Consider the following 25,623-nt stretch of genomic DNA (forward strand, 5'->3'; position numbering starts at 1 on the left):
GCAAACACATTCATGAACAAACCTCTAGACACTGTTTTGCCAAATCCACCTGTATGTGTCCTCCCTTCTGTAGCACAACATAAGAAGTCGTTAATGTTACCCTTTTCTTTATCTGAGTTACAGACAGCTATTGAAAGATGCAACTTAAATTCAGCCCCAGGATATGATGAGATACACATCAAATGGTTGATTGAAACACCTGACATTTTTCCTGAACATATTCTAGCTTTCACGGATGGTTCAGTAAAAGGATCAAGAGCAGGAGCAGGTGTGTGTATTCCTCATGTTTCCTTGAATATATCAGCAACTCTTCCATCCCACACTTCAATTCTGTCAGCAGAGTTATTTGCTATACATAAACCACTTGAAACTATGGCCAGACTAAACCTTTCGTCAAAGAATGTGTTAATCCTTACAGATTCAAATTCTGCAATTCAATTAATAAGAAAAATAAATTACGAGGCTGCTGATTCAGACTTAAAATTAATAAGAGATGATCTACAAAGATTAAATAAATGTGGTATTTTTGTTTGCTTCCAGCATATTTCTAGTCATAAAGGAATGATTCATAACGTGACTGCTGATAGGCTAGCAAATGAAGCAGCAAATATTGACCCCCAGCCAGAATCAAAATTGGGGAACCTACGAGATATTATGAAACGCCGTGGACAAATAAAGTGTCTACCATTTCGAAATTCCCCATTTCCTTCTAGAGAAGACACAGTGTGGTACTATAGACTGAAATCAGGATATCTTTTTCTGAATTCTGTCCGATTTCAATGGAATTTGTATCATTCTCCACTATGCAGGTGGTGTTTAACAACAGAGGAAACTCCCCAACACATATTTTTTGATTGCCATATAATTGCACCCGAAACTAATAAGATTAAGATAATTTGTAAAAAACTGAAGATTGAAGAAATGTTTGACTCCATCATTAGTTTTCAACTACCTCCTAATACTGAAAGTCTGATCTATAGGGTGATGATCCACATTATGAAAAAGACAATGGAAAACGAGCTAATTTAGTAATGAAGATCTACTGTGCAGAAGAGAGCGAGAGTGAGTAGGAAGAGCCGTATTGGTACCGGCCGGCCTCTTGGCCTTAAACTGCTGGGGACAGGTAGCTCAAGTACTCGCACTTCCCACAAACCAAACAGAAGAGAAGGGAGAATGAAAAAGAAGGATTGCTAGTGCCATCTTGAAGTCAAAGGGGTGAAAGGACTGTATGCAGTCTGTTTACCCTCATACAAATTATGGAATGGAATATTTTTTGCTGTTGCTTTTCTGCTGTTTAACACCTTTTTTGATTTGAAACATAAGACTTGTATAACCAAAACATTAGACAGAGAAAATACAAAGTTTGGATAGACAGTTTTGGATTTAGTCCTTGAAAATAGTAAACCTTTTTTCTATGCTGATATGTTAAGTCAAGGAATTTTAATTTTATTTTTTTCTGAATGTTTCTTAGGAGGGTCTTAGCACAGCTATCAAGAGGGGGCTCTGTTTGTTGCTCTATGTATTGTAAGATTTCTTGTGTTATGCTTTCCTCCATTTCTTTTTTTCTTAAGTTACATGGCTCATTAAAACCAGCATAGTAGTAGAAGAAAGAGGGGATAGAAGCCTTTTTGGGAGAGAAGCTTAAATAGTTCTTAAGAGGGAGCTCTGCCTATTCCCTCATTATGCAGTAAGGTTCATGATGTTATGCTTTACCGTATTTTTTTATGGCTTAGTAGAACCAGAACAGCAGTAGTATATTGAGATGGTAGTAACCCTTTTTTTAGGAGGGTTTTAAGATGGTTATTAGAAGGTAGCTCTGCCTGGTCCTTCCATTTAAAGCAAGGTTTCTGACATTATGCTTTTACTTTTTTTCCTAGAAATGTTGTGCTTCAATTATATTTGGGAGGAGATATTTCTCAATCTAATTCAGACACGTATATAGGTAGTTTTTTGGGAGGGGGGAATAAAAAAATGAATTTGAAAATTTTGAACAAGGAGTGCCAAGAAATTCTGATAATTTAGGATTTTGGGGGAAGGTCTGGGTCCCAAGGTTCTCTCCCCTTGCATATGTGCCTGACCAAATTATCCTGAGAATCAGTTCATTTTTACAAATTTTTGTGTTAATCTGGGGAACGTTATGCATGCGTATTCTTATAAAAACAGGAAAAATCTAGGAGAAAACAAAAATTGTAGCTTTAGAATAATGACTTGTGTTAGAAACTAAGCTCTGGTTGTAGGCTACTCAATAATTTGTAATATTGTTTGCTGTCACACTTCTTATTAATAAAATTTAAATATCATTAAATTTTTGGATTGATTGAAAATGGATTCGTCCTCTGTTTTCTTTTTTATGGAATTTTTTCAACATGTCACAGAAAGTAGTACAGAAAAGACACGAGAAACCTAAAAATAGTCTGTTTATTTTCATTTGTTGGGCAAAGAAACGACCTTGTGGCCAATAATTCACATAGTGTTTGTTCATCTACCCACACTTATGGGTATGCAGGGCCAAAAGGCTAGAGAAATGCATTTTAGAAAACTACTTTCAAACTTGAGGGAAAAATTGAGGCAAATTCCCGTATATCACACCTGTCCTGTTCCATGTAAATGTATTTCCTATACATATATCTTTATGCTATTAACCCACTTAAACTGTTTATAAACTTTATTTAGATTGTTAAAGTTATTATTTATCTTTTAGAATCGGTGCTGTCACCTAGAGAAGCTTGGATTGAATCTCTAAAAGCAGAAAACAGTGAAGAAAAAAGGATTCAACTCTTGAACCCTACTGTTTTTGCTCACTATCCTAGGATTGACCTTCTGTTCAAGAATGTTAGATGGCAAAAATTATACAAACATGTTGTAAGTTCTTTTTTAGATTACCTCTTATTCCTTTTCTCAGATGTATGAGTTGTGCAAGAGTTATGGGTAAAGTGAGTGTTTAGAGTGGCGTTGTCCAATCAGTGGCTCGTTTTGCCATTTCTAGTCACCTTAAATTACCTTAAATCACAGCTTGGAGTGAAATAAGGACTTTTGATCCTGTTGAATCACTCCTTGTGATGACAGTTGCATATTTGGTTGATTAGATTCTGGTGGAAGATTTTGGTGCATCCCAGTCAAATCTCCACGGTTTGTCACTCCACTCAGCATCCAGACGGATCACTCAGCATCAGTCTAAACATTGGTGCAGCACCACTTTAAAAAGGAGTATAGAAAACTAGTATTTAATATAGGGCAACTTCCATAACTTCAAACAATAACAAAAATGAAAAACCTTTTCTGGTTGAAAAATGTGTTTACTTTTGTATATTTTTGTTTGAAGGAGGGGAAAGTTTAAATTATTCGTAAATTTCTCCACTCATACAAAGTCTCAACTTTGTTCGTTTTGTTTTATATTCTGTGGATTAAAGTCTGTCAGATGGTTAAATGAACCTTCGCAGAATATTACCTAGAAATGGTGTGATTTCGCCTCTTGAACAATGATATTTCGTATTTCTTGCCCAACAAGTGGTTGAACTGTTGATTAGCTTTATCAAAAAAAGCGCAAGGAATTACAGTTATTAACACAAAAAAAAGCAAGGGATTACAGTTATTAAGACAAAAAAAGAGCAAGGGATTACAGTTATTAACACAAAAAGGGCAGGGGATTACAGTTATTGCTAAAAAAAGAGCAAGGGATTACAGGCCAACGCAGCTACGCACGCTCCTCCTCCATCCTAATCTATTCAAAGCCTCCTTCTTTATACCCTCCCAGGAAGTTCGCATTTCCTTTAAATTTTTCTTTATGTCATCCTTCCAACCCAGACGAGGACGAACTGCTATCCTTTTAGTTCTTTCATTGTAGCCCTAGAAAGCGAGGTTATATATGCCATGAATTGTATATATGCAATGAATCGGTTGGAAAAACCATTAAATCAGTTTAAAGAAAAGAACTGACGTGTGGGAAATTCAGTGCCTACATACAGTTCAGGTTATATATTTTTTTTTGGGGGGGGGGTAAAGTAAGTTTACAACAGAAATGAATGATATATTTCGATTTAGGCAGAAATTCTGATTTTAGAGGTATGTTTATTGCTTAGCAATCTCAGTAATTAGTAAATCGAAAAATTTACAGAAAAATCATCCGTAGGTTAATTGCAGTGTGACCACCGCACTGTAATGAGATAGAACAGGGTAAATGACAGCCTGTAAAATACTGGACTGTCTAAAATATACCAAAATATTGTCTTTCTTTGATGCCAGAATCCGTTCTCAGTGAGTTTCCAGGCAATTGAATGCTATCAAGGAATGTTGCCTGTTGATAATGAGTGCTGTTGCAGTGTTTTAAAGATTACAAACAAGGGTTAAAAAAGGAGATATAGTTATTTCGCTAATCGATGAATTAGGATTCATAACAATGGAAGGTAATTTAAAATAATAATAATAGAAAAGTATTTCAGGGTTTTTGCTTTGATTTTGGAAGGTGATTATGCTACGACATGAAGTTATATCACTTTTATAACTTGCAATTTTTTTTAGAAAGACCTTAAGTTTTTTTGACAGATGCTAATGGTTGAAATTCTTGAAGGCATGAGAGAAGTTTAAAACATATGGGATTAAAACAGCACTTAAAAGAGAGACATCAATAAGCTTAAGCCTGAAGGTTAAGCTTAAGCTTAAGGTTAAAGAAAAAACTAATTTGGACAGAATCAACTAGCTAAAATCTTATGAACTTCTACGTTTTGTTTTTAAAAAGTATGTATCCTAAAGGTGGGCCTCTGAACCTGGGACCTATATTTAAGTCCCTGAAACTGATCCATATTCTAGATATAGCAAAGCTTTTATCTAAATTTACTTTTACGAAATTTGGCCCCAAAATAACCCCCTTCCTCTGAATATTCTGCATGTGGGCGTGTGAGGCATCCTCATACCATAAGGAATGTGGTCTCGGTGCAGGGGTCTTGTTGAAATCCCTCTCCTTTTTTCAAGTTTTGTGTTTTGAAGAAGTTTTAGCATTTAAGAAGTGTAACTTTTATCCAAATTTTTTTTTTTTTTAGAGTTATGCAAATGCTCCTGTGAGACACGAAATTAGCAGGAGTCTGAAAAAGCCTTGGCCTCAGAAAGGAATGGGTAAAGCTCGCCATGGAGACCGAAGGTCACCCATTTGGATTGGTGGAGCAAAAGCACATGGCCCAAGAGGACCCAAAACATACTATCACGAGTTGTCATTTATGGTCAGACTGAAAGGGCTTTCAACAGCACTTTCAATGAAATTGGCACAAGTAATTATCAATTTTGTTTTTGAAAAATGTGTTTTTTTTGAAAATGGGATTTCGTTTTTTTAAAATATGATTTCTTTGTTGAAATTGAATAAAATAACAAGCTTTTTCAACTGAAAGTAAGGGGCAACATTAAGACTTAAAATGAACAGAAAGAACTTCTTACAGAAGAGAGATGCTTCTTCCTCAACCCTTGCTCTTTAAACTAATTTCTTGAAGTTCTTTAAAAAGTGCTTTTTATTTAAATTTAACGGGCCTTTTGTTTGAGCCCTCTTTCTTAAAGAATTGAGGCAAAAAGTAAAATTTTAGTATTAGGAGCAAGGATTGAGGAAGGCGAAGCTCCCTATATACGGGGAAATTTATGTTCGTATTTTAATATTGTTGCTTACTTTCAGTTGAAAGAAACTTATTTTTATTTAATTTTTACTATTTTTCAAATGATGCCATTTCAAATTCCCTTCCCTCTCCCCCGTGTTAAATTACCCCTTGAAAAATCCCCCAGACTCTCCTCCCCATAGAAAATTATCTTCATGGTAATTCCATCCTCTCCACAGAAATCCCCCCCCCCCCTTAAAAAAATCGATATATTTTCCTATAAAAAGTAATATATTTGAACAATGGATAAATTGCGTAACTTCGCGTAATGGATAAATCTTCTAGGATCATTGGCTCAATATGATTACCTTTAAATATAACATGCATATTTTTCGTGGCAAGAAAAAAGAAAAAAAAAGAATCAAAATTTTTGTAGCTAGGAGCTCGAAACCTCTACAGTAGGGTTTTCTAATATGCCAAATCTGATGCTGTGATTTTTTGTTAACATAGCTTGACTTTTTGGGGGTGTTTTCCTTTTTTTTCAAAAATCACGCAATTTTTTTCAGGTTTGTAGCTTTTGATTGTTAACATTAAGCTTAATAAATTGTATATATTTGGAATCAGCATAAAAAGCTACCTTCTTTTCATGCGTCTATTGTTCCGTTTTTAGAATTTTGGCTATTATTAGGCCGAGTTATTCCTTACCATGGGCTCTATATGCATATTTTGACAAAAACCCTTGGTTACCCGTCTGCTGCGCAAGAAAAAGTTCAGAAAAAAGAACTGTGCTGAGCACAGCAGCCTAGAGCTGCTGTGCTCAGCTGCTCAGTATAAAATGAATATAGACACTTTATATTGTCTTAGCATTATTGATATTCTTGCTTCAAGAGGCATTAAAATATACCCTCAGTATGTTCCAAGCCATTCAGGTATAACTGGTAATCACCAGGCAGATGAAATTGCAAAAAATGCCCTAAATATTGACTTGCTAAATGGGAGACCAGTCCCCATTAGGGACATATCGTTTTCATGGGATGCAGCCGAATAGATTAGTACGTAACGCTATACTAAATTTTGCCGTGCGGGCGAAATCAAAAGGAAATGCAAATGCCGATATTATCAAGATGGTTGCAATTTTTTCGCTGACGATTTGGTGAGCGAAGCGAAGAAAACGATTTTGTCTGTGGTGAATTATGCTACTGGGCCAATCGAAAGGCTGAAAGCTGCTGATACATTTGCAGACATTTTAAAAGTTTTAGACTACTGTGATAAGAATTCAGTGGCCCTGCCAAAGTTCGTTATATACGAACCAGACGAAGTCCCTACAATTCCTGGCGAGGCAAGCGCTACGCCCGCAAGGTAAATGATTTATGTCTAGAATTTAAGAGCTTTGTGTCTACAGCTAAAGCACAGAGCCTCTGCTGCCATTCGGCGAGTACTGTCCCAGGCCCCGCCGATCCTGTAACAGTCAATCCCCAGCCATTCTATGCCGTCAATCCCCAGCCATTCTATGCCGTCGTTCCTAAAATGCCAATGTCTCTCGATAATCCCGTGGCTTGCAAGCAGTTTTTGGATAGCGTTTGCCCCAATTCAGCCGAAATAAGTGAGCTAAGAAAGGTGAGACAGGACTGGAAACTGTTCGTCAAGTCCAAATCTTCTGCTAAAAAGATCGTTGAGAAAATTGTCTAGATGTAGCCGGGAGTCGCTACTTAAAATTTAAGAAAGTATATAAATACACACATCCCAATAAACAAAACTATTAGCGTAAAATCAATGCTTATTATTAATTAATGCTTAATATTTTTAATTATTCAAAAAAATTGCAAAGTGCTTGCCCTCTGTTTCAAATTTTTCGGCAAGTATGCGCCCTAGGAAACTTCTAAGCGATTGTACGCTAATTCTTGTCTTAAGAAACCTTACGTGAGCAGTGTGGAAACGTGCTCACAAAATTAATGATATTTTCTGGCTGCTAAGTATCTCTGCAAATCGTAAAATTTCTGATAAAAATTAGGCACTTCCCTGTCGTGTGATGTGCCCCTTCCTCAACATTCACCTCCCACGTAACAAGATAATATCAATCTACATGATTAGGTGAAAAAAATTTCTTCATGTTGTATAAATTGATCTAGCTGACGAGTTTGACTACAAGTGCTCAAATGGACGAAATTCCAATTAAATGAAAAGAAGATTCATCACACTTGTGTAATATTTGAAGCATAGATTACTACTACTACTAACAACTCACCGCAGCACCAAGCCGCCTGAGGCCAACACAGCCACGCACGCTCCTCCTCCATCCCAATCTATTCAAAGCCTCCCTCTTTACACCTCCCAGGAAGTTCTCATTTCCTTTAAATCTTTCTTTATGACATCCTCCCACCCCAAACGAGGACGACCTGCTTTCCGTTTGGCCCTAGACGGTTGGCCAAAAAGCACAATCTTCGGCAATCTGTCATCCTTCATCCGCAGAATGTGCCCTAGCCATCTCAACTTTTCTTTCATTATAGCCCTAAAAAGCGGGATTGAACCAAATTTTTTGCACAGCCTACTGTTTGAAATACGGTCAGTCAGCCGGGTACCCAGAACAATCCATAGGCAATTTCTCTGGAAAACATCTAGTAAGTCTTCATCCGCTTTTCGAACGCCCATGTTTCAGAGCCATATTTGGCCACTGTCATCACTGTACCTTCCAATTTTCTAATCTTTGTTTGTGGAATTATCTTCCTATTCTTCGATACTTCATTTTCATCTGTGAAACACCCTGAGCCTTGGGTATTCTACTTTTACATCTTAACTGCTCCCACCGTCTTTGCTAATAATATTACCAAGGTAAGTGAAGCTGCCCACCTGATCAATCTTTTCGTTACCCAACCTCACCTTTTCATCTTACACTCATTCCTAGCCTTAGTGCCTTAGTCCGCTTAACATTAATTTTCAAACCTATTTTAGCACCCTGAACTCGTGAAACCTCTAGAAGTTCATTCATTTTGCTCACACTTTCATCTAGTATGCTTAAATCATCTGCATTATCTAAGTCCAGGAGAATTTTTCCTCCCCATTTGATTCCGTGGTCTCCCATCGCCTTTCCTGTGCTCTTTAAGAAAAAATCCATCGAAATGATCCATATAAAGGGGGATAGAACACCACCCTGCTTAACTCCTGATTTAATACAAAACAGATGCTAACCTCATTTCCTACCGTAACCGCAGCAGTATTATTCTCTTACGTAGCACTAATTACTTTTACGTATTTTTCTGGTATACCATACAAGGATAAGACCTTAGCTAAAGCTCTTCTGTCAACAGAATCGAACGCTTGCTTATAATTTATAAAATTGAGGACCAAAGAGTTTTGGCAACTAAGGCACTTCCCAATTATTAACCTAAGAGTGAAAAATTGGTCGACACATCCTCTACCTTTTCTAAAATCGCACTGTTCTTCTCTTAGAACTTTGTCTACAGCATCTCTCAGTCTTCAAAGTATCATATTACTTAAGTCATTTGGTACCTACAGAGACCAGACAAATACCTCGATAATTACGACACTCGTTCTTACCACCTTTCTTATATAGGGGTTTATTAAGGTTTTCCTAAAATCGTTATGTACTTCCCCTTTTTCAAAAATCATATTCATAATCTCCAGTAACTTAATTTTCACCCCAGAGCCACCATATTTAAGAAAATCATTTACCACACTATCAGCACCTCGAGCCTTATTATTTTTTAATCCTTTTAGTACTGTCGCTAATTCTTCCTCACAAAACAAATCTTCCTTCCCATCCAAGGTATCACAAACGCTTTTATTTTCCTCTATATATTCTTTCCTGTAACTGTATCTTGGTTTAGCACATGCTCAAAATGTTCCACCCATCTCTCTTTAATTCTTTCCTTATCACTAATTGTGGCTCCATTCCTATCTTTAACTGGAACAAGTCTGGATTAACTACTTCCTCTCAGTTTATCAACATGGCAGTACAATATTTTACTATTATACTGTCTAGGTGCATCTATCAGATCCTTGGCAATTTTATCCATGGCCTCCACTTCACACCTCCTTAGTTCATATTTTAATGCTTTCTCCACTTTCTTTACCTTTCTTTTGTTTTCATATGATCTATCACTCAGATAATTCTTTTACAAACCCCTTCTCCTCTATATTAAACATAAAGGTTTTTTCACTAATATTCCTAGCTACAGTCTTTACTTTCTCCTCTAAGACACCATCAGCAACTTCACAAATCGTTTTCTAAAATTACTCCAACCATCTTCCACATTTTCGGATTTTAAACTCTCAAGTTTAGCATTCAACTATTCCTGGAAATTTGCTCTCAAATTCTCATCCTAGAGTCTATTAGCATCATGAATTCCCGGGAGGTAGTTACCCTTCCTTAATCTCAGCTTTAAATTAACCGTAGACACTACTAGATGGTGATTTTTACTTTTAACATCAGTAACAACACTCCTAGTATCTTGTATTAGTCCTGCTAGTTTCCGGTTTACTAAAATATAATCAATAAGGTTTGCTGGCTTCCCATCACGTGAATACCATGTCAACTTATGGGCCATTTTATGACCAAACATTGTATTGGTTATAACTAGATTGTTATGCCAACAAAACTGCAAAAGTCTGTAGCCATTACTATTTTCTTTTCCTATACCAAATTTACCTAGGCTAGAATACCATCTATCCCTATTTCTACCAACCTGGGCGTTAAAGTCTCCGAGTATAAACATCATTTCTACCTGGTACCCTGTCTATTTGCTCCTGTAACTGTAAGTAAAATACATCGGAGTCACTAGTATCTCCATCAGGCGGTTCAACAGGACTATATACTACAATAACTGCTACCCTAAACTTTTTAGTCATAAAATGAGCAATTAGCATTCTATAATGAATACCTTCCCAGTCTAAACAAGGCTTAGTAGCTTCCTTATTTATCATGAGCCCTACTCCCTGTCAATGTACCCATCCTTCCTGCCTGAGTAAACAAATTCTATATCATCCAATTTTATGATCCGTACCGCTGGGATATGAGTTTCTGAAACTCCTAATAAGTCCAGTTCGAATCGTCTGAATTCGTCAGTCAAAATGTTGATGTGATAGTCATTCTGTAACGTCGTAGCATTTCAAGTTCCAATTTACATGTTCTTTAAATCATAGAAACTATTTTGGCCTCAAGAAAAGCAATGATCCTGGATATCAAACAGTGGAGGACGAGGATCAACATATCTTCTCAAGTCTACACCGAAGCGCTTAAACTGGCTTAGAACAGTACAGCAAGAAGTCCATGGGACCTTTACTATGAATGGAGGCTTTGTGCAATCCTGGGCCCATCTTGATCATAACATGGTTTTCAGCACCTGGCGATTCTCTTCTATCAACAAGAGTCGAAATCCTGCACAGGCAGTCCCAAGCCTATGACCTCCGACTCATTATATATTAATGCCTACAAATGTTATGCTACTACGGGGACGCAACCCGTAGTAGATAAATCAGCTAGGAAGAGGTTTTTCAGCCCGAAAACGCCCGTCATAACAGACTAAGCTCAGAAGAATTATCCACTTATCAGAATCTCGTGCGAATTCTGTGTCGTTTACTAGACTATAAGTTCTTCGAGAGGCGCCACTCCTCAAGTGCTGCGTTTTTGGTACTCCCATTCCTACCTTCGCCTTAAGTCATTAGATAATTTTGATTTTGGTCATATCCCTGTTCGTTGCGGAGGAAGACAAGGGGGATTTCTTTCTCCGTATATTTTTAATGCTTGTATTGAAGATGTGTTATCAACAATATCGACTACGTGCCTACTAGGACCATCTGATATCTCATATCTGGCATATGCGGATGGTCTTCTTCTGATTAATCAAACTGAGTCTGGTCTTGCCCGTTCAGTGAAGTCATTTACTTCTGCTTTCCGCGATATTGGCCTCTACCTAAATATTGACAAGTGCGAGTTTCTTGTTTTCAACGGTAATAATTGTTCAGAATCACTATACTGCGGTGGTTGTAGTATTCTCCGTGTTAAATCGCTTCATTGGTTTGGCATAACAGTTTGCGATTCTATGAATGCTCTCCGGTCTCGTGCTGTCAAATATATTAGTGATAAGCTGAGGCTCGGTTACTCTAAGATTGTGGCAAATCGGGGACACTATAGGAGAAGAGCGCTAACTCGGCTTTACTCAAATTTTTGTGATCATTTTGTACTCTTCTGTACTGGTATTCGGCCACTTCTGTTGACCGGTGATCTAAAACGTAATCGTATAAATTATTACCGGTACTGCAAATTTCTTTTATATCTGCGTCGTTCTTACCGGAATAAAAAACTGGTTAAAAAGTATTGTGCGACAGATATTACTGGTGTTTTCGAAAAATTATCTACCAAGCTAGCTATTGAAGCGCTTTGTTTTCATGCTAGGATGTTTTCATCGCGTTATCCGTCTTTTCTCTGTATGTGATTAACTCTGTTTCTTGTTTTTCCTTTAATTTTTTTCTTTTGTATTTACTCCACTTAACCTTTGTTTTGTGAAGTGGGTGATAAATAAATTGTTGTTAATTATTATTATTGTTGTCTTTTCAACTGCTTTAACGAAAATACGAAAAAAAACAAACCCCTTTTCAACAATAATACCACAAAAAGATTTTTTTGAACCAAAGAGGGGGAATGCAAGAAAAAAAAATTGTAGGAAAAATCTCCCTCCCCCTATTATAGGCACTGTGACATCATTAAATTTGCTTCAAACATGGGCAAAACATGGGCACAAAAGCTGAATTTTCAATCACCTAAGAAAAATACACAGACACGAAACAGTGAGACTATATGAGATAAATGTTTGATTACTTTAATTTTATTAGTATATATCCTTTTCATTGTTCCATTTATTTGATTAATTCTATATTTCTATCTTGTTACTAACAATGTATCCAGAAGAGTAGAGGGCCTTCAAGTATAACTAGTAGAATTTGAGCAAAGCACTTATCAAAGCACCATAAGCTTTAAACCTTTAATTTTATTAGTACTATATTAGGTATAAAAAGGGAAAAAGTTTGTTATGGAAAAAAATAGTTTAGACTCTGCCTGTCGTGTTTATTTAAATTATTTATTTAAATTAATGCATGGTCAAACCATATTCTAGTGTCTAAATGTTAATTTTTTAGCAACACAGAAAAGCTTTATTTAAGTAGTTATGTTTAGTTATATTATGTAGTAAAGTATTAATGGGTCAGCTTCATGGATGCTGCAATAGATTGTTAATAATTTTTATGCTATGGTCCATGCTCTCTTATAGCCTTTACCCTGCTCCTTTCGACAAAGTCTGTGAAAATTATCCACGTAAACATGGATAGGTCACAACACTGGTTAACTCCTGATTCAACACCAAACTACTTCCTAATTTTTCACTTCTCACCCTCACCGCGACAATATTGTTTTAGTACATAGTACTTATCACTTTAATGTGCTTCTTCGGTACACGATACAAGTATAGGACCTTTACTAAAGCTTTCCTATCGGCTGAATCAAGTAATGAGGACTAAAGAGGTCTGGTGATTCATAAAATTGTCAATTATTAGTCTGAAAGTGATAATTAATCAACGCATCCCCTCCTCTTCATGAAATCACGCTGTTTGTCTCTTTAAACTTTATCTCCATCATCTCTTTGTCTTATAAGTATTATAATGCAATGGATTGAACGAGCTCCATTGCCTGTCTTGTTTTTTCATTTCTTTGAAAATAGTTGGGTTTATAATCTTTCAAAGACCTGCGAGATAACCAGAAGTTCTGAGCTCCAGCTACATGTAAAAAAAACAAGTTTATATAATCCGGAATTGTAATTAGTCAACTAAGAAAAATATGGACTAAACAACCGTGACTATTCTGCTAAAATGCCGTGATTAAAAATGTTCTTAAAAAGTCACCAAAAAATTAGTCAACTGGATCTATGGATTTTGTATGATAGACTGGACTTCATTCCTAGTTGTCTAGCATTGACGGCTTGGGAATATTTGGCAACAGGGGAGAAGGACGGCATTTTGTTAACACAGAAATTTTTTAACGAGGTGAATGAAACGGACACGAGTGGGCCTACAGTCCGTACTAGAGTCTGGCCCGCAATTTCAGATTCCTACCTCTCATACTCCCTTACCATCACCGATACCTCTTGAATTTGAAACCTAGGATGATTCACATTACCATCATTATTGCTACTGTATTTAGCATTTGTTTTTTAGGATGATCTGCATATTGTTGAAAATTTAGACATAGATGTTGACGACCCTAAGGCTTTTGAAGAGGTGCTGGACTCGCGTCTTTGGGGCCCCTCTGTGCTCTTTGTTGACGAGTAAGTACATAATATTGTTCAGATCATGCCAATCCTACAAGTAGATATTTCTGTGTGCTTTCCTCCATTTAAAACTGCTTAAAGGCAATACTGTTCCTAAACCTACCCAGCCTAAATACTTACTTTTGATAAAAGCTATTCTTCGAAATCATTTATTTCCGTATTTAATCTATTCTCTTTTTCAGTGATTATCAACATAATAATGAATAACCTAGCTAATAAGTTTTCAGTAACTTATCTGCATACTTCTGTTTAGTTTATTATTATTTGCCACTCGTTGTCTAGTATATTGTTTATGGAGGCTTTTTCCCGAAATCTATCCACGTAAACGGGGATAGGTCACAACCCTGAATAACTCCTGATTCAACACCAAACTATTTTCTAATTTTCTTTTCTCACCGCGACAATATTGTTCTAGTACATAGTATTTATCACTTTAATGTACTTCTTTGGTATACGATACAAGGATAGGACCTTCACTAAAGCTTTTCTATCGGCTGAATCAAGTAATGAGGACTAAAGAGGTCTGGTTATTCATAAACTTTTCAATTATTAGTCTAAAAGTGAAAATTGATCAGCGTATCCCCCTTCTTCAAAACTCACACTGTGAAAGTTTAAAGAATTAAACTTTATCTCCATCATCTTTTTGTCGAATAAATATTATAATGCAAAATAATGTTTTTTCTACAGAAATGAAAATAATGCTTCTATAAATACTACACTCACTCTTATAATTTTTCTTATAAAGGGGTTTAATTAATTTTTTTTTAAATTACTTTGTATTTCACCCTTTTAGTACCGTCTTTAACTCCTCCTCGCAAAATAAATCTTTCTTCACTTTTCAATTATCAAAAAAAAAATATTCTATTATCATTTCCTCCAACCTCATCACTGTTTAACTTGTCTTGAATCACTTCCGGCCTTTGTGGCTGTATTTGGGCTTATTCTATTCTGAGAAGACGAATGATTTGGCGACGGCATTTCAATCTGTCTCGCGCTAGATAGAGTAACTGGGGAAGGTTATGGGCCAGGAAGTTGTCGGTCCATGCCTTAGGAGGTCGTCCTTGGGTGTGTGTGCTGTGAACCCGTCCTTAGAGAAGTTGACAGAGTCTTGATTTTCCGAATTAGAGGTCAAATTTTCCAAGTTGGATTTTCGAAATTTTTAAATAAGAGAGTCGCAGTTGTTGCCAGTACTTTGTGATGGATATCGACAAGTTCTTCTGGGCCTGTTTTTAGTAGTTCTGACTGAATGTTATCCCGACTGGGGGATTCGTTGTTCTTTATGGATTTTACTACTGAGAGTACCTCGTCTCTAAGTTGCGGAGGGTTTGGTTCTACTGGGCACTGTGGCAGTGGGATCAAATTTTTTCAAATAAGAGATTCTTGGAAGTTGGCTACAGCCAGGCCAAGTCTTCGCTTGCCTTCTTTTGAGCAGTCATTTTCAGAAGTTAGAAGGCTCCTTAAATGGGCGATGGAGTTACTATTTTCTACTGGCTCCCCGTTTATTGCCAGCTGTACAGTTGTTGCAGCAGGATCTTTAGGCGCCTCTATAACCTTGGCTTTGGCTGTACTACCATACCTAAAGCCTCGGTTATTGACACTAGTTCATTGGTGTTTGATTAGAGTAGACGCTCTTGGCTGTTGATTTTCTTCATGTTATCATGATATGCCAGTTTTTCGATAAGCCTCCCTCCAGTCTCTACATCGTGCACCGGCTTAGTAAGCAATAGCGCTGCGTTGAGAAATAGGTTAAAGAGGAGGGATGACAACAGGCAACATTGTAGAACTCGCCGATGTTAGGAAATATTGTGCCTCGGACGTCTGGGCCGCGCTAACGAAAAGTGAATTCATATCTCTGAACAGGACTACCATGGTTTCAGGGACTCCATAATGCAGCAGAATGTGTCATAATCCATATCGCCATATCAAGTCAAAAATCTACTCGAACTCTATGAAGAGTAGTACCAGCGCTTTTGCAGACTCGATGTTCTTCTCCATCATTTGCCGAATGGAGAAAATCTAGTCTATGGTAAAGCGATCTTTTCGAAAGTTTGCTTGGTATTTCTCTAAGACATGGTTTATCAGAGATTTGAGACGGTTAGATGTGATTTTATAAGAATCTTTGCCGGTAGGCTGTTCAGACTTATTGGTCTGTAGTTTTTAATATCGCCCTTTTTACTTTACTTAAAAAGGGGGACGACGGTGGCTTTCGCCCAAGATTTGGGAGAGTTGCCCGTTTCCCAGACACTTGTTATTATTTTGTGATGGATATGGACAAGTTCTTCTAGGCCTGTTTTTACTTTTTATAACTGAATGTTATTCTGACCGGGAGATTCTTTATGGATTTTATTACTGAGAATACCTCGTCTCTTATTTGCGGCAGGCTTGGTTCTACTGGGCACTGAGACAGTGAGAAAATGGTAAGATGCGCGGGTCAGGTGTTGTCGTGGGGTTAAGTTTATCGCAGAAGTGATCTTCCATCGTTCCCATCTTCTCTCGGGGTCCTTATTGGGAACCTGTGCTTATCCAATGGAGTAGGAGTGGTCGACGACTTCTCTTTTGAGGGTTCACGGACTTCCTTGTTCATGAAGTGGCTATCATTTTTTAGAAAAGCTTCTTCACATTCACAACATTTGTAAACATTTGCCGAACTTTCTTTTCTACTGGGCGTTTAGGCGTTTTAGTACTCTATCTTGCTCTGCCCGTCTACTCTATTAGCATGGACCTGCTTCCGGCCACAGAGATAAATAATTTCAAGGTTGATCAACGGTTTATCCGATTGAATCTGAATTTTTAGGATTTCCCTAGCAGTTTTCTCTAATGACAGATTCGCTTTCGTCGACCAATCGGTTGATTTCTTCTGCTGTTGGATCTGCATTGGTCGGGTGCTCGACAACTTATTTAAGAGTGCTGGTCTATACTTGTTTCTTGTTTCTATGTTTTTCAGTAGATCGCCATGATACCTTGGTAAGTTTTTCTTTGACTGCTGGGGCTTCCAAAGGCGCATACGGAGCTCAGATATACCCAGAACACGGTCTGGTTTGAAGTCACCACTGGCTATGGTTACTGTTTTAAATACTGAGGATTTCTATCGTTTGCGGACAAATATGTCGTTGGTCTTGTTTGCAGTTCAGCCATCAGGGGATATGTGACTGTCTTTCGTTCTCTATGACGGAACGTGGTGTTCGTTATGAAAAGTTCGTTATCACGACAAAGGTTGATGAGGATATTATACCTGTGGTTTTGCCGCCCATCCCCCAACTTGCCCATGTTATCTTCAAGCCCATCCTTTTAATTCCCGACAAAAGCGTTGAAGTCACCACTCACGAACATAACGTTTTTGCTGGGAGCGATATACACGGCGTGCTGGGGTTTCGCAACAATTCTACGGCTTTTTGGTCACTGGGACGAGTCTTGGGGGTAAACATGAATAATGCCATGTTGGGAATGGATCCTTTCAGAGGAATGATGATAATACGTCCAGAGACAGTATGGGCAACAAGGAGAGACTGTTTGGCTCACTTACAGTAGGAAACCAGTTGTGGACTCTAACACTTCTGCTAGGCGTGATGAAGGTGGTGTCATTTATTGTTTCTATTTCTGTTGAAGGAAGGTTAGTCTCAGATAGTACAATGATGTTCCTGATGTAGTGATTCATCTCATTTAGGACTAGTTCCTTTTTCCTGGTTTGGTTACGTTCGTACCGAGTGAGAGGTATGTTTTAAGGGCAAATATAGGTTAAGTGTTATCCAATGGGAGAGTCGTTAAATTGGTTAAATGATAGTCAGTTACACCAGACGCGATAAAGGAAAAAAAAAATTGTCGACTTCATTTTCGTAATTTGCAATTCTTTGTCTTATGCCGCCGGTTATCTCGTACGTGGTTGTACAAGTTCTTATTTTGTTTTTATCCATTTTTTTTATTAATATATAATGGAGAAGGAGTTTTATGGCTAATATGTCAGGGGAGCGGCAAAACACACTTCTCTTTCCCTAATTTAGGTCATTACCCATAGAACTGGATCATGTGCTCTTGACACTTGTCCCTCTAGGATCGGATACTCCAATTTGGTGGTTGGCGATGCCGAACAAATTTTCCCATTGCTGAAAGAAGGTGTGTAAATGTCAGAACACGTCCGCACGCCGGTGAGACATTCACGGTGTACGTCAGAGGGGCCTTCCTCCTCCACCTGTACTTAAAATCCCCGTTATAAGTAATTGTAGATCTTGAAACTCACCGAAACCGCCATTAATCTAGCACAATTAACTATCTTTGAAATATTAAAGAAGTCTATTTATAGTAAGCAGTCGTGGATAATCCCAGAAGCCCCATCTAAGTCTATTGCCTGAGGCTATTTAGTAGCGGGGTCAAGGAAGTGAGAATAATAGTGATAATAATAATTATCACTAACGGGATAAAAAACGAAGATGTCGTTGCTGCAGAGTACAGCTGATTTGCTTGCTGACAAGACTTTGAATTGCTTTCTACAGCTAAAATTCCTTGTTGGAGAAATGGGAACAAGCTGTATCATAAATTAGGATTTTTTTTCTGTCCCACAAGTCTCGCAAAAAAATAAAATAAAAGAAGAATGGAATGCTTGATACAAGTGTACTTCAGCCAGTACTCCCTCTAAAAAAGGTATAATAAGTTATACAGTCCAAGCATAGTTGTGGCCGTCACTTACCGAACTATGTCGTTTACGATAAGATTAAGCATAGTAACAGGAAGTACAGTGTTTAAATATTATGGTTGAATTTATTTTAACGAGGAAACCGAACCCTTTTTTCCAGCTATTGTAGAGCTACTGCCATACTCCTGGTCAATTGGTTTGATCTTTAAGCTCTGGCTATGTTGATAATAGTATCAGCGCGTACTTCTGGTATTTGCTGGCATATAATAGATGACAGTAATTTAAATGCTCAAAATTGTAATCATTAATTTATTTAATTAATGATTCAATAATTCTATAATTAATAAACTTTATTTCGTTAATTAATATTAAACTTACTTAATATTCATTTGGTAATGATTTGATAATTAATTGAAATCTTCCATGTATGAGCGCAATCAACGTTAAAAACATATTTAGTTTAACCTTATTTAACTGTCAAAAACAGTGCAATATGGAAATTAATTTCAACAAGAATTATTTGGTATTATGGCTCTTTGCAAAGTTTTTATTCCCATTTCACATTCCTATAATAACAAAAAAATTTATCAAGTAGAACGAAAACGTAAGATAAGACGATGAAATGGTCAAAACTTCGAAACACCGAGCTCAGGCACCTCCTCATGTAGAATTTTGCCATACTCCGGCAGATAAGACGATGTCAAAACTTCGAAACACCGAGCTCAGGCACCTCCTCATGTAGAATTTTGCCATACTCCGGCAGATAAGACGATGTCAAAACTTCGAAACACCGAGCTCAGGCACCTCCTCATGTAGAAGGGACAGTTACATATAGCGTATTAAAAATCTGCTTAATTTCCTTTTTCGATACCATGATGCCAAAGAAAGTCAAAATCTCAAATACCAGAAAACTCGCTGATTGGAGAGCTAGGCCTTCTTCCATAGCTATTTGTATTTGAGCTTAAGGTATGATGATGATAAATTTATTTCCCATTTGTAGGACAAAAAAATTGTCTTAAATGGAGTATAAAATAATAAGAAAAGGACAAAAAGAAAACAAACAAGAAAGCAAGAAATAACAGCAAATCTATATTAGCCTAAATACATAAACCAATAAATCCACATTAAATAAATACATACAACACATGAGGCACTACAAACTAAATTACACCATAGCAAGGTATTAACTATGATTAGCATCCAAGCCCGCCGCCAACTGATCACGCCGATATCCGCTGAACTGGTTCTGTGAGATTATATTTTTTCACAACACGATTATTTCTAATCCAAAGTGGCAATTTCAATCAAAACTTGGCATATTTAAAAATACATTGATCGGATATATTTCACATCAGTCGCTGTAAAAATGGGCCAAAAAGGGGAAAGTGCAAGAAGATGGGGGTTTAAAAAAATTGGATTTAGGCGGGCGTCGATTTTATTTCGATTTCGATTATATGTAACCTATGAAATAAGCGATTTTGTGGCAAATCTGTATCTGTAACTTGTACCCAAAGAACATGGAGCTTACGTATTTGGATTCACCAGTCCCAAATCAATCCATTCACCGATACACAATTATGATACTATTCAAACTTTTTTATATGATTACTTAAAAAAACTTCCCGAAAAAGAAATTTTTAAGAAAAGTAAAGGCCGTATTAAACTTAAGATCAGCAGATACAAATACCGGTTAAACAATCATAACAAAAAAACAAGTACCAATATAAATTAATAAATAAATCTTATAAAGATTAATGCTTAAATTGAATGCACAAATAAAGCTTAAAATGAAAAAATAAATTGCTACTGAAGTATAAATGAAACTAAAACGAACAGGAATTAAATAAACAATCAATGCAAACAAACTTACAATAGATACTAACATAAATGAATAAATAAATCTTAAAACGAGTGGAACTTCAATTGAATATGCAATTGAAGCTTGAAACGAAAAAAAATTATTACAAGCAATAGTTTGGGTATTGCCTCCTTCTCTCACCGAAAAGTTTAAAACCTACTGCGTCATTGGCGCTTTTCTGAAAACTAAATGTGTCTTAAAGAATCTTGGAAAGAAAAAATAAAATAAAGTCAAATATTTGATATGTAATGATATTAATTGTTGAAAGATCATCAGCTCAAGATTTTATTTCACTGTAATTTTTATTTTCATTTCCAGTGCTTTAATAACTGGAAAAGAAAATATTTGTAATACAATTCGTTTTCAGTGAAGCGCCAATGACGCAGTAAGCTAAAAGTTTTTACAGTTAAGGAAGGAAGGGGGTTGTATCCAAACTCTGTTCGTAGTGAAACTATATTTGTCTTGAATAGTCTTGGAAAGAACCAATAAAATTCAAGTAAATATTTAATGTATAGTGATATTAATTGCTGAAAGCTCACCAGTTCAAAATTTGAGTGTATTTTTAATGTTAATTTCCAATATTAAGTACAAAAGAAAATAGTTTTAAAATAATTCGTTCTCAGAAAAGCGCCAATAGTAGCAGGTTTTTAGAATAGTATGCTTTAGACTTTTACTGCAAGAGAAGGATGCGATACCCAAACTCTTGTTTTTAGTGATTTTTGCTCTTTTCAAGCTTAATTTGTATATATTCAATTTAAGTTCCCCTCGTTTTAAGATTTATTTATTCATTTATACTAGCATCTATTGTATGTTTGTTTGCATTGATTGTTTCTTTACTTCTTGTTCGTTTTGGGTTTCATTTATAATTTAGTAGCAAAATTTTTTTTTGTTTTGATCTTTATTTGCATATTCAATTTAAGCATTAATCGTTTCTTTTTCGAAAAGCTTTTTTTTTAATTAATTTTTGTTTGTTTTTGATTGCAAAAAGTTTCAAATTTTGAAAAAATTACATAATTCAAAGTCATTTTTTTTCAAATTCAAACTTTCATCAAAGTATCAAAACTAGTATCAAAGTAACAATGCCAAAGTAAAAAAAATGGCAAAGTAAAGAAAACATCTAAGTAAACAAGGTATCAAAGTAACAATAAACAACTTAGGATAACTCACAGCCCTTGCACCGTACACCGAAGTTACCAAATAAATAAATAAATCCAAGTATCAAAGTAAACAAAGTATCAAGTAACAATAAGTAAGTTCAGTAACTCAGAGTCATTTCCCCGTGGCTGGGGGGGGGGGGAATCAGACACCACCACTCACAATCAGTATATAGAGCTATCCTCCTATTTACGCTGCAAATGGGAGGATATTTGGATGTTGGTTTGGATGCTAGGGGTGGACGGGGATAACAGTGTACAACATTCCATAGATGGCCCTGTTTTCACTAATGTTAGTGCACATCTGGCAATGCATCCAGGAGATACAGAATCAAACATGCTCTCTTTTCTTAATAAATAAACTGAAAAAAAAGGAAACTAGAACTTTCAATTTCTTACCATTTGTCTCCCCTCTGAAGTATATACGACCACATCTTCTATAAAAAAAAACCTGTTACCCCCTGGGCATAAGTTAAAACCCTTTCCCCGGGCTGGAGGCGGGTATGTTGAACCCGATTAGTTTCACATCTGATCGTTGGACTATTTCAAAGTTTTGATCAGATACGTTTTGGAAAAAGAGGGCGTGGGGGAGGGAGGATGCCCTCCGATAACTTTTGATGATTCTTAAAAGGTGACTAGGCCTTTCAATTTCCTCAAATGAGCTATCTCTGAAGTTTTTACGACCACCCCTTACATTAGACCTTATATGCCCCTGGGGAATAACTTGAAACAATTGCCCCCGGACTCTGGGGGTTGTGTCGCTCCGAATTTTTAGTTATATGACCTTTAAAGTATTTGGAAAAAATGGCTATATCAAATTTTGATCGGATGCATTTGGGAAAAAAGGCTTTGGGATGGCTAGTTGCCCTCCGATCACTGTTGAATCTTAATAAGGGCACTAGAATTCCACTTTGCAATTGAAGGAGCCCCCTCTGGAGTTTATACGACCATCTTTTCCATAAAAACCTTATGCTCCTGGGGCGTAATTATTTAAAACCCTCGCCCCCGAGTTCTGGGGGGTTATGTTATCCCTGGAGTTTTTGGTGTATGAACTTTGGTCTATTTTGAACAAAATGGTTATATGAAAAATTTGATCGGACATATTTGGGGAAAAGAGGGTTGGGGTTGCCATCGGATCACTTCTGCCTCATAAATACGAAATTTCTAACTTTCAATTTCTAACCATTTGAGTTCCCTCCGAAGTTTCTACGACCACCTTTTTTCATAAAAAACTCTATTTGCCCCCAGGGCATAAACAACCCTTTGCCTGGGATCGGTGGCAGGGAGATGTTTACCCCAAAGTTTTGTTATCTGATCGTCGGACTATTTCAAACAAATTGGCTATCTCAAAATTTTGACTGGATGCATTTGAGGAAAGAGGGTGTGTGAAGGAAGGTGTGTGTCCTCCGATCACTTCTGATTCTGACTTATGAAAAGATAACTAGAACTTTTAGTTTCCAATCAAATGAGTCACTGCTGAAGCTTATATGACCACCCCATACATAAAAACTTATATGCCCCCGGGGCATAACTTAGAACAGTTGCCCCAGGGCTGTGGGGGTTGTGTTGACCCCAGTATTTTTGTTATCTGACTTTCGAACTGTTTTTAACAAAATAACTATGTAAATATTTTATCAGACTGGTTTGGGGAAAAAAGGTGGAACGGTGGAGGGGGGGGGCTAGTTTCCTCCAATCTTTTTTACTCTCAAAAAGTGAACTAGAATTTTAATTTTCACTTGAATGAACCCCCTTTAAAATTTATATAGCCCCATCCATAAGAACCATATATGCCCCAGGGCATAACTTACAATGCCTGCCCCTGGGACCAGGGGGTTGTGTCGACCGTGGAGTTGTTTTTATCTTATTTTGAACTATTTTTAACAATATGGTAATCTGAACATTTTTATCGGATGCATTTGGGGAAGGGTATGGGGCATTTGGCTAGATATCCTCCGATAACTTTTGACCCTTAAAAGGGCACTAGAACTTCCGATTTCCAATTTAATAAGTCCCCTCCTAAGTTTATACGACCACCCGTTCCATGGAAAGGGCCTCAAGAAAAAAACATTGATGCCTTATGCCCTGGGGGGGCTAGTTCCCCGTTGATCTCTTTTAACTCTGAAGAGCGGAACTAGAACTTTTAATTTCTACTCAAATGAACCCTCTCTGAAGTTTATACGAGTATCCCATTCATAAGAACCATATATGCCCCAGGGCATAACTAACAACGCCTGCCCCCGGATCCTGGGAGGCTGTGTCGACACATCAGTTTTTGTTATTTGACCTTTGAACTTCTTTTTTAACAAAATGGCCGTTTCAATATTTTTATTGGTTTGAATAGGGGAAAAAAGGGCGAGGGGGGCAAGTTGCGCTCCAATCACTTTTGACTCTTAAAAAGGGCACTGGAAATTTCGACTTCTAATTAAATGAGCCTCCTCCGAAGTTACTTCCATATGAAGTATCTCTGAAAAAAAAATGATAATAATAAAACAATGGAGCCGTATGGCCTTTACTATAGGCAACGCTATAGCGTTGCTTCTGAAAAGGATCTAAACTTGGAAAATTGGAAAACTGTCCTTTTTACCACGATTTTCAACCTCTTTTCCACGTATTATTAATTTATACAACCATGTATACCAAACTTGAAAAATGTAGCTTGGTAGATGAATAGAATTGAATCTCAGCTATGGAGTAATAGCAAAAACGTTCATCATTCATTTATATATGAAAACTGCAAGAGAGCATATAATAATATATCAAAACTTTCACTGGGAACGTTTCATCATGGTTCTTTACTGCGATTTCAGATTTAAATTTGCGTCAACCGTCTTTTATTTTACTCTGTTCTTCTTCTTCATCTGAAAATGTTAAACTTTTTGTATTTTCCATTTTAGCACCGACTTTATGCCAGAGCGCATATCTCTCGTTACCGACAAAATCCCACACTACAATCTTATGCCAGTTTACGGTAAGTAGAGTTTATTACTCTTACCAATTTATGGTAAGTAGTCTCGTCTGTATTTTTTTATGTTTGTTTTTCTTTTATTTTGCTTTTCTACCTGACATAAGTAAATCTTCTCATATAGAATTTTCAAGGAGGTAGCGTTTACCCCGAAAATGATACACTCGTAAGTCGCAAACATAAATCATAAGTGTAATCAAACACAGCTTACTTTAAGTGTCGAAAGTGCAAGGTTGAAAGCGTTAAGCTCTTTTCTCAAAGATTTGGAAGTGTTTGGTGTCTAATTTGCTCTTCTTTTCCGCCCAAAATTGAAAAAAATACTATTCCTTGGAAATATATTTAGATACAGAACCTGTGTCAAAATGTTTCATTACAAATTAATTTAGCTGCTTTAAGAAAATAGTCACAATTTTTCTCTAGAAATAAGGAACTACCGCCACTATGTACTGCCACTTTCTGGAAGCCCTTGCTGACAACTTATTATCCTTTTTTTTAATCTCAATTATCATAAATTTGAAGCAACTAAAAAGATTATACCGCAGTGAAATACCGTTTTTGAGTATTTTAACCTGTAAAACAATAATTGTGACACCTTTAGGACGAATACATTATTCAACAAAAACTATGAGATAACCTGAGCAGGTAAAGATAGTAAAAGAGAAACTTGGCAAAAAGCTTCGGAGATTCATAGGCTGTGATTGGCTTCATTTGACCAAGTTGGTTCATTTTGGACTGTATAAATTTATGTACGTAGATATTTGACACTGGGCCATCCACTTTTAGGAAGTGGTTATCAGTGGGTCTTCTAATGGGGGGAGGGATGCCTGAAGCTTCAAAAGGCGCAAATCTAGACCTATATCTTTTAAGTAACCATACATTGTTAAAAACAACATGGATAGAGAGGGCAGGGCGGTTTAACCAGCATGGATGTTAAGATGTTCTCTCACGCTTAACCGGTTTTGAGTCTAAAGTAAAATATTATCCTCATATCTTAAATCCTGAGAACAGGAGTTCTAGTCCTGGTGTCGCTGGTTATTTGGTTTGGAACGGGTGTTAGTGGTTTGACTCTGTAAGCTCATCCAGGGTCGACCCAGCACTAAATGGGTACCTGGA

General features: G+C 36.8%; 1 protein-coding gene across 1 annotated transcript in view; it reads left to right on the forward strand.

Moving 5' to 3' along the window:
* The window catches only part of LOC136027437 (large ribosomal subunit protein uL4m-like), a 44,244-nt gene that overhangs the window by 17,552 nt on the left and 1,069 nt on the right, over window positions 1–25,623 (forward strand). The window contains exons 4-7 of the mRNA XM_065704713.1: window positions 2,702–2,862; window positions 5,037–5,261; window positions 13,797–13,906; window positions 24,443–24,516. Of these exons, the coding sequence (XP_065560785.1) occupies window positions 2,702–2,862; window positions 5,037–5,261; window positions 13,797–13,906; window positions 24,443–24,516 (570 nt within the window). The remainder of the gene's footprint in view (window positions 1–2,701; window positions 2,863–5,036; window positions 5,262–13,796; window positions 13,907–24,442; window positions 24,517–25,623) is intronic.

This window comes from Artemia franciscana, chromosome 5, assembly GCF_032884065.1.
Source record: "Artemia franciscana chromosome 5, ASM3288406v1, whole genome shotgun sequence".
NCBI classification, from domain to species: Eukaryota; Metazoa; Arthropoda; class Branchiopoda; order Anostraca; family Artemiidae; genus Artemia; species Artemia franciscana.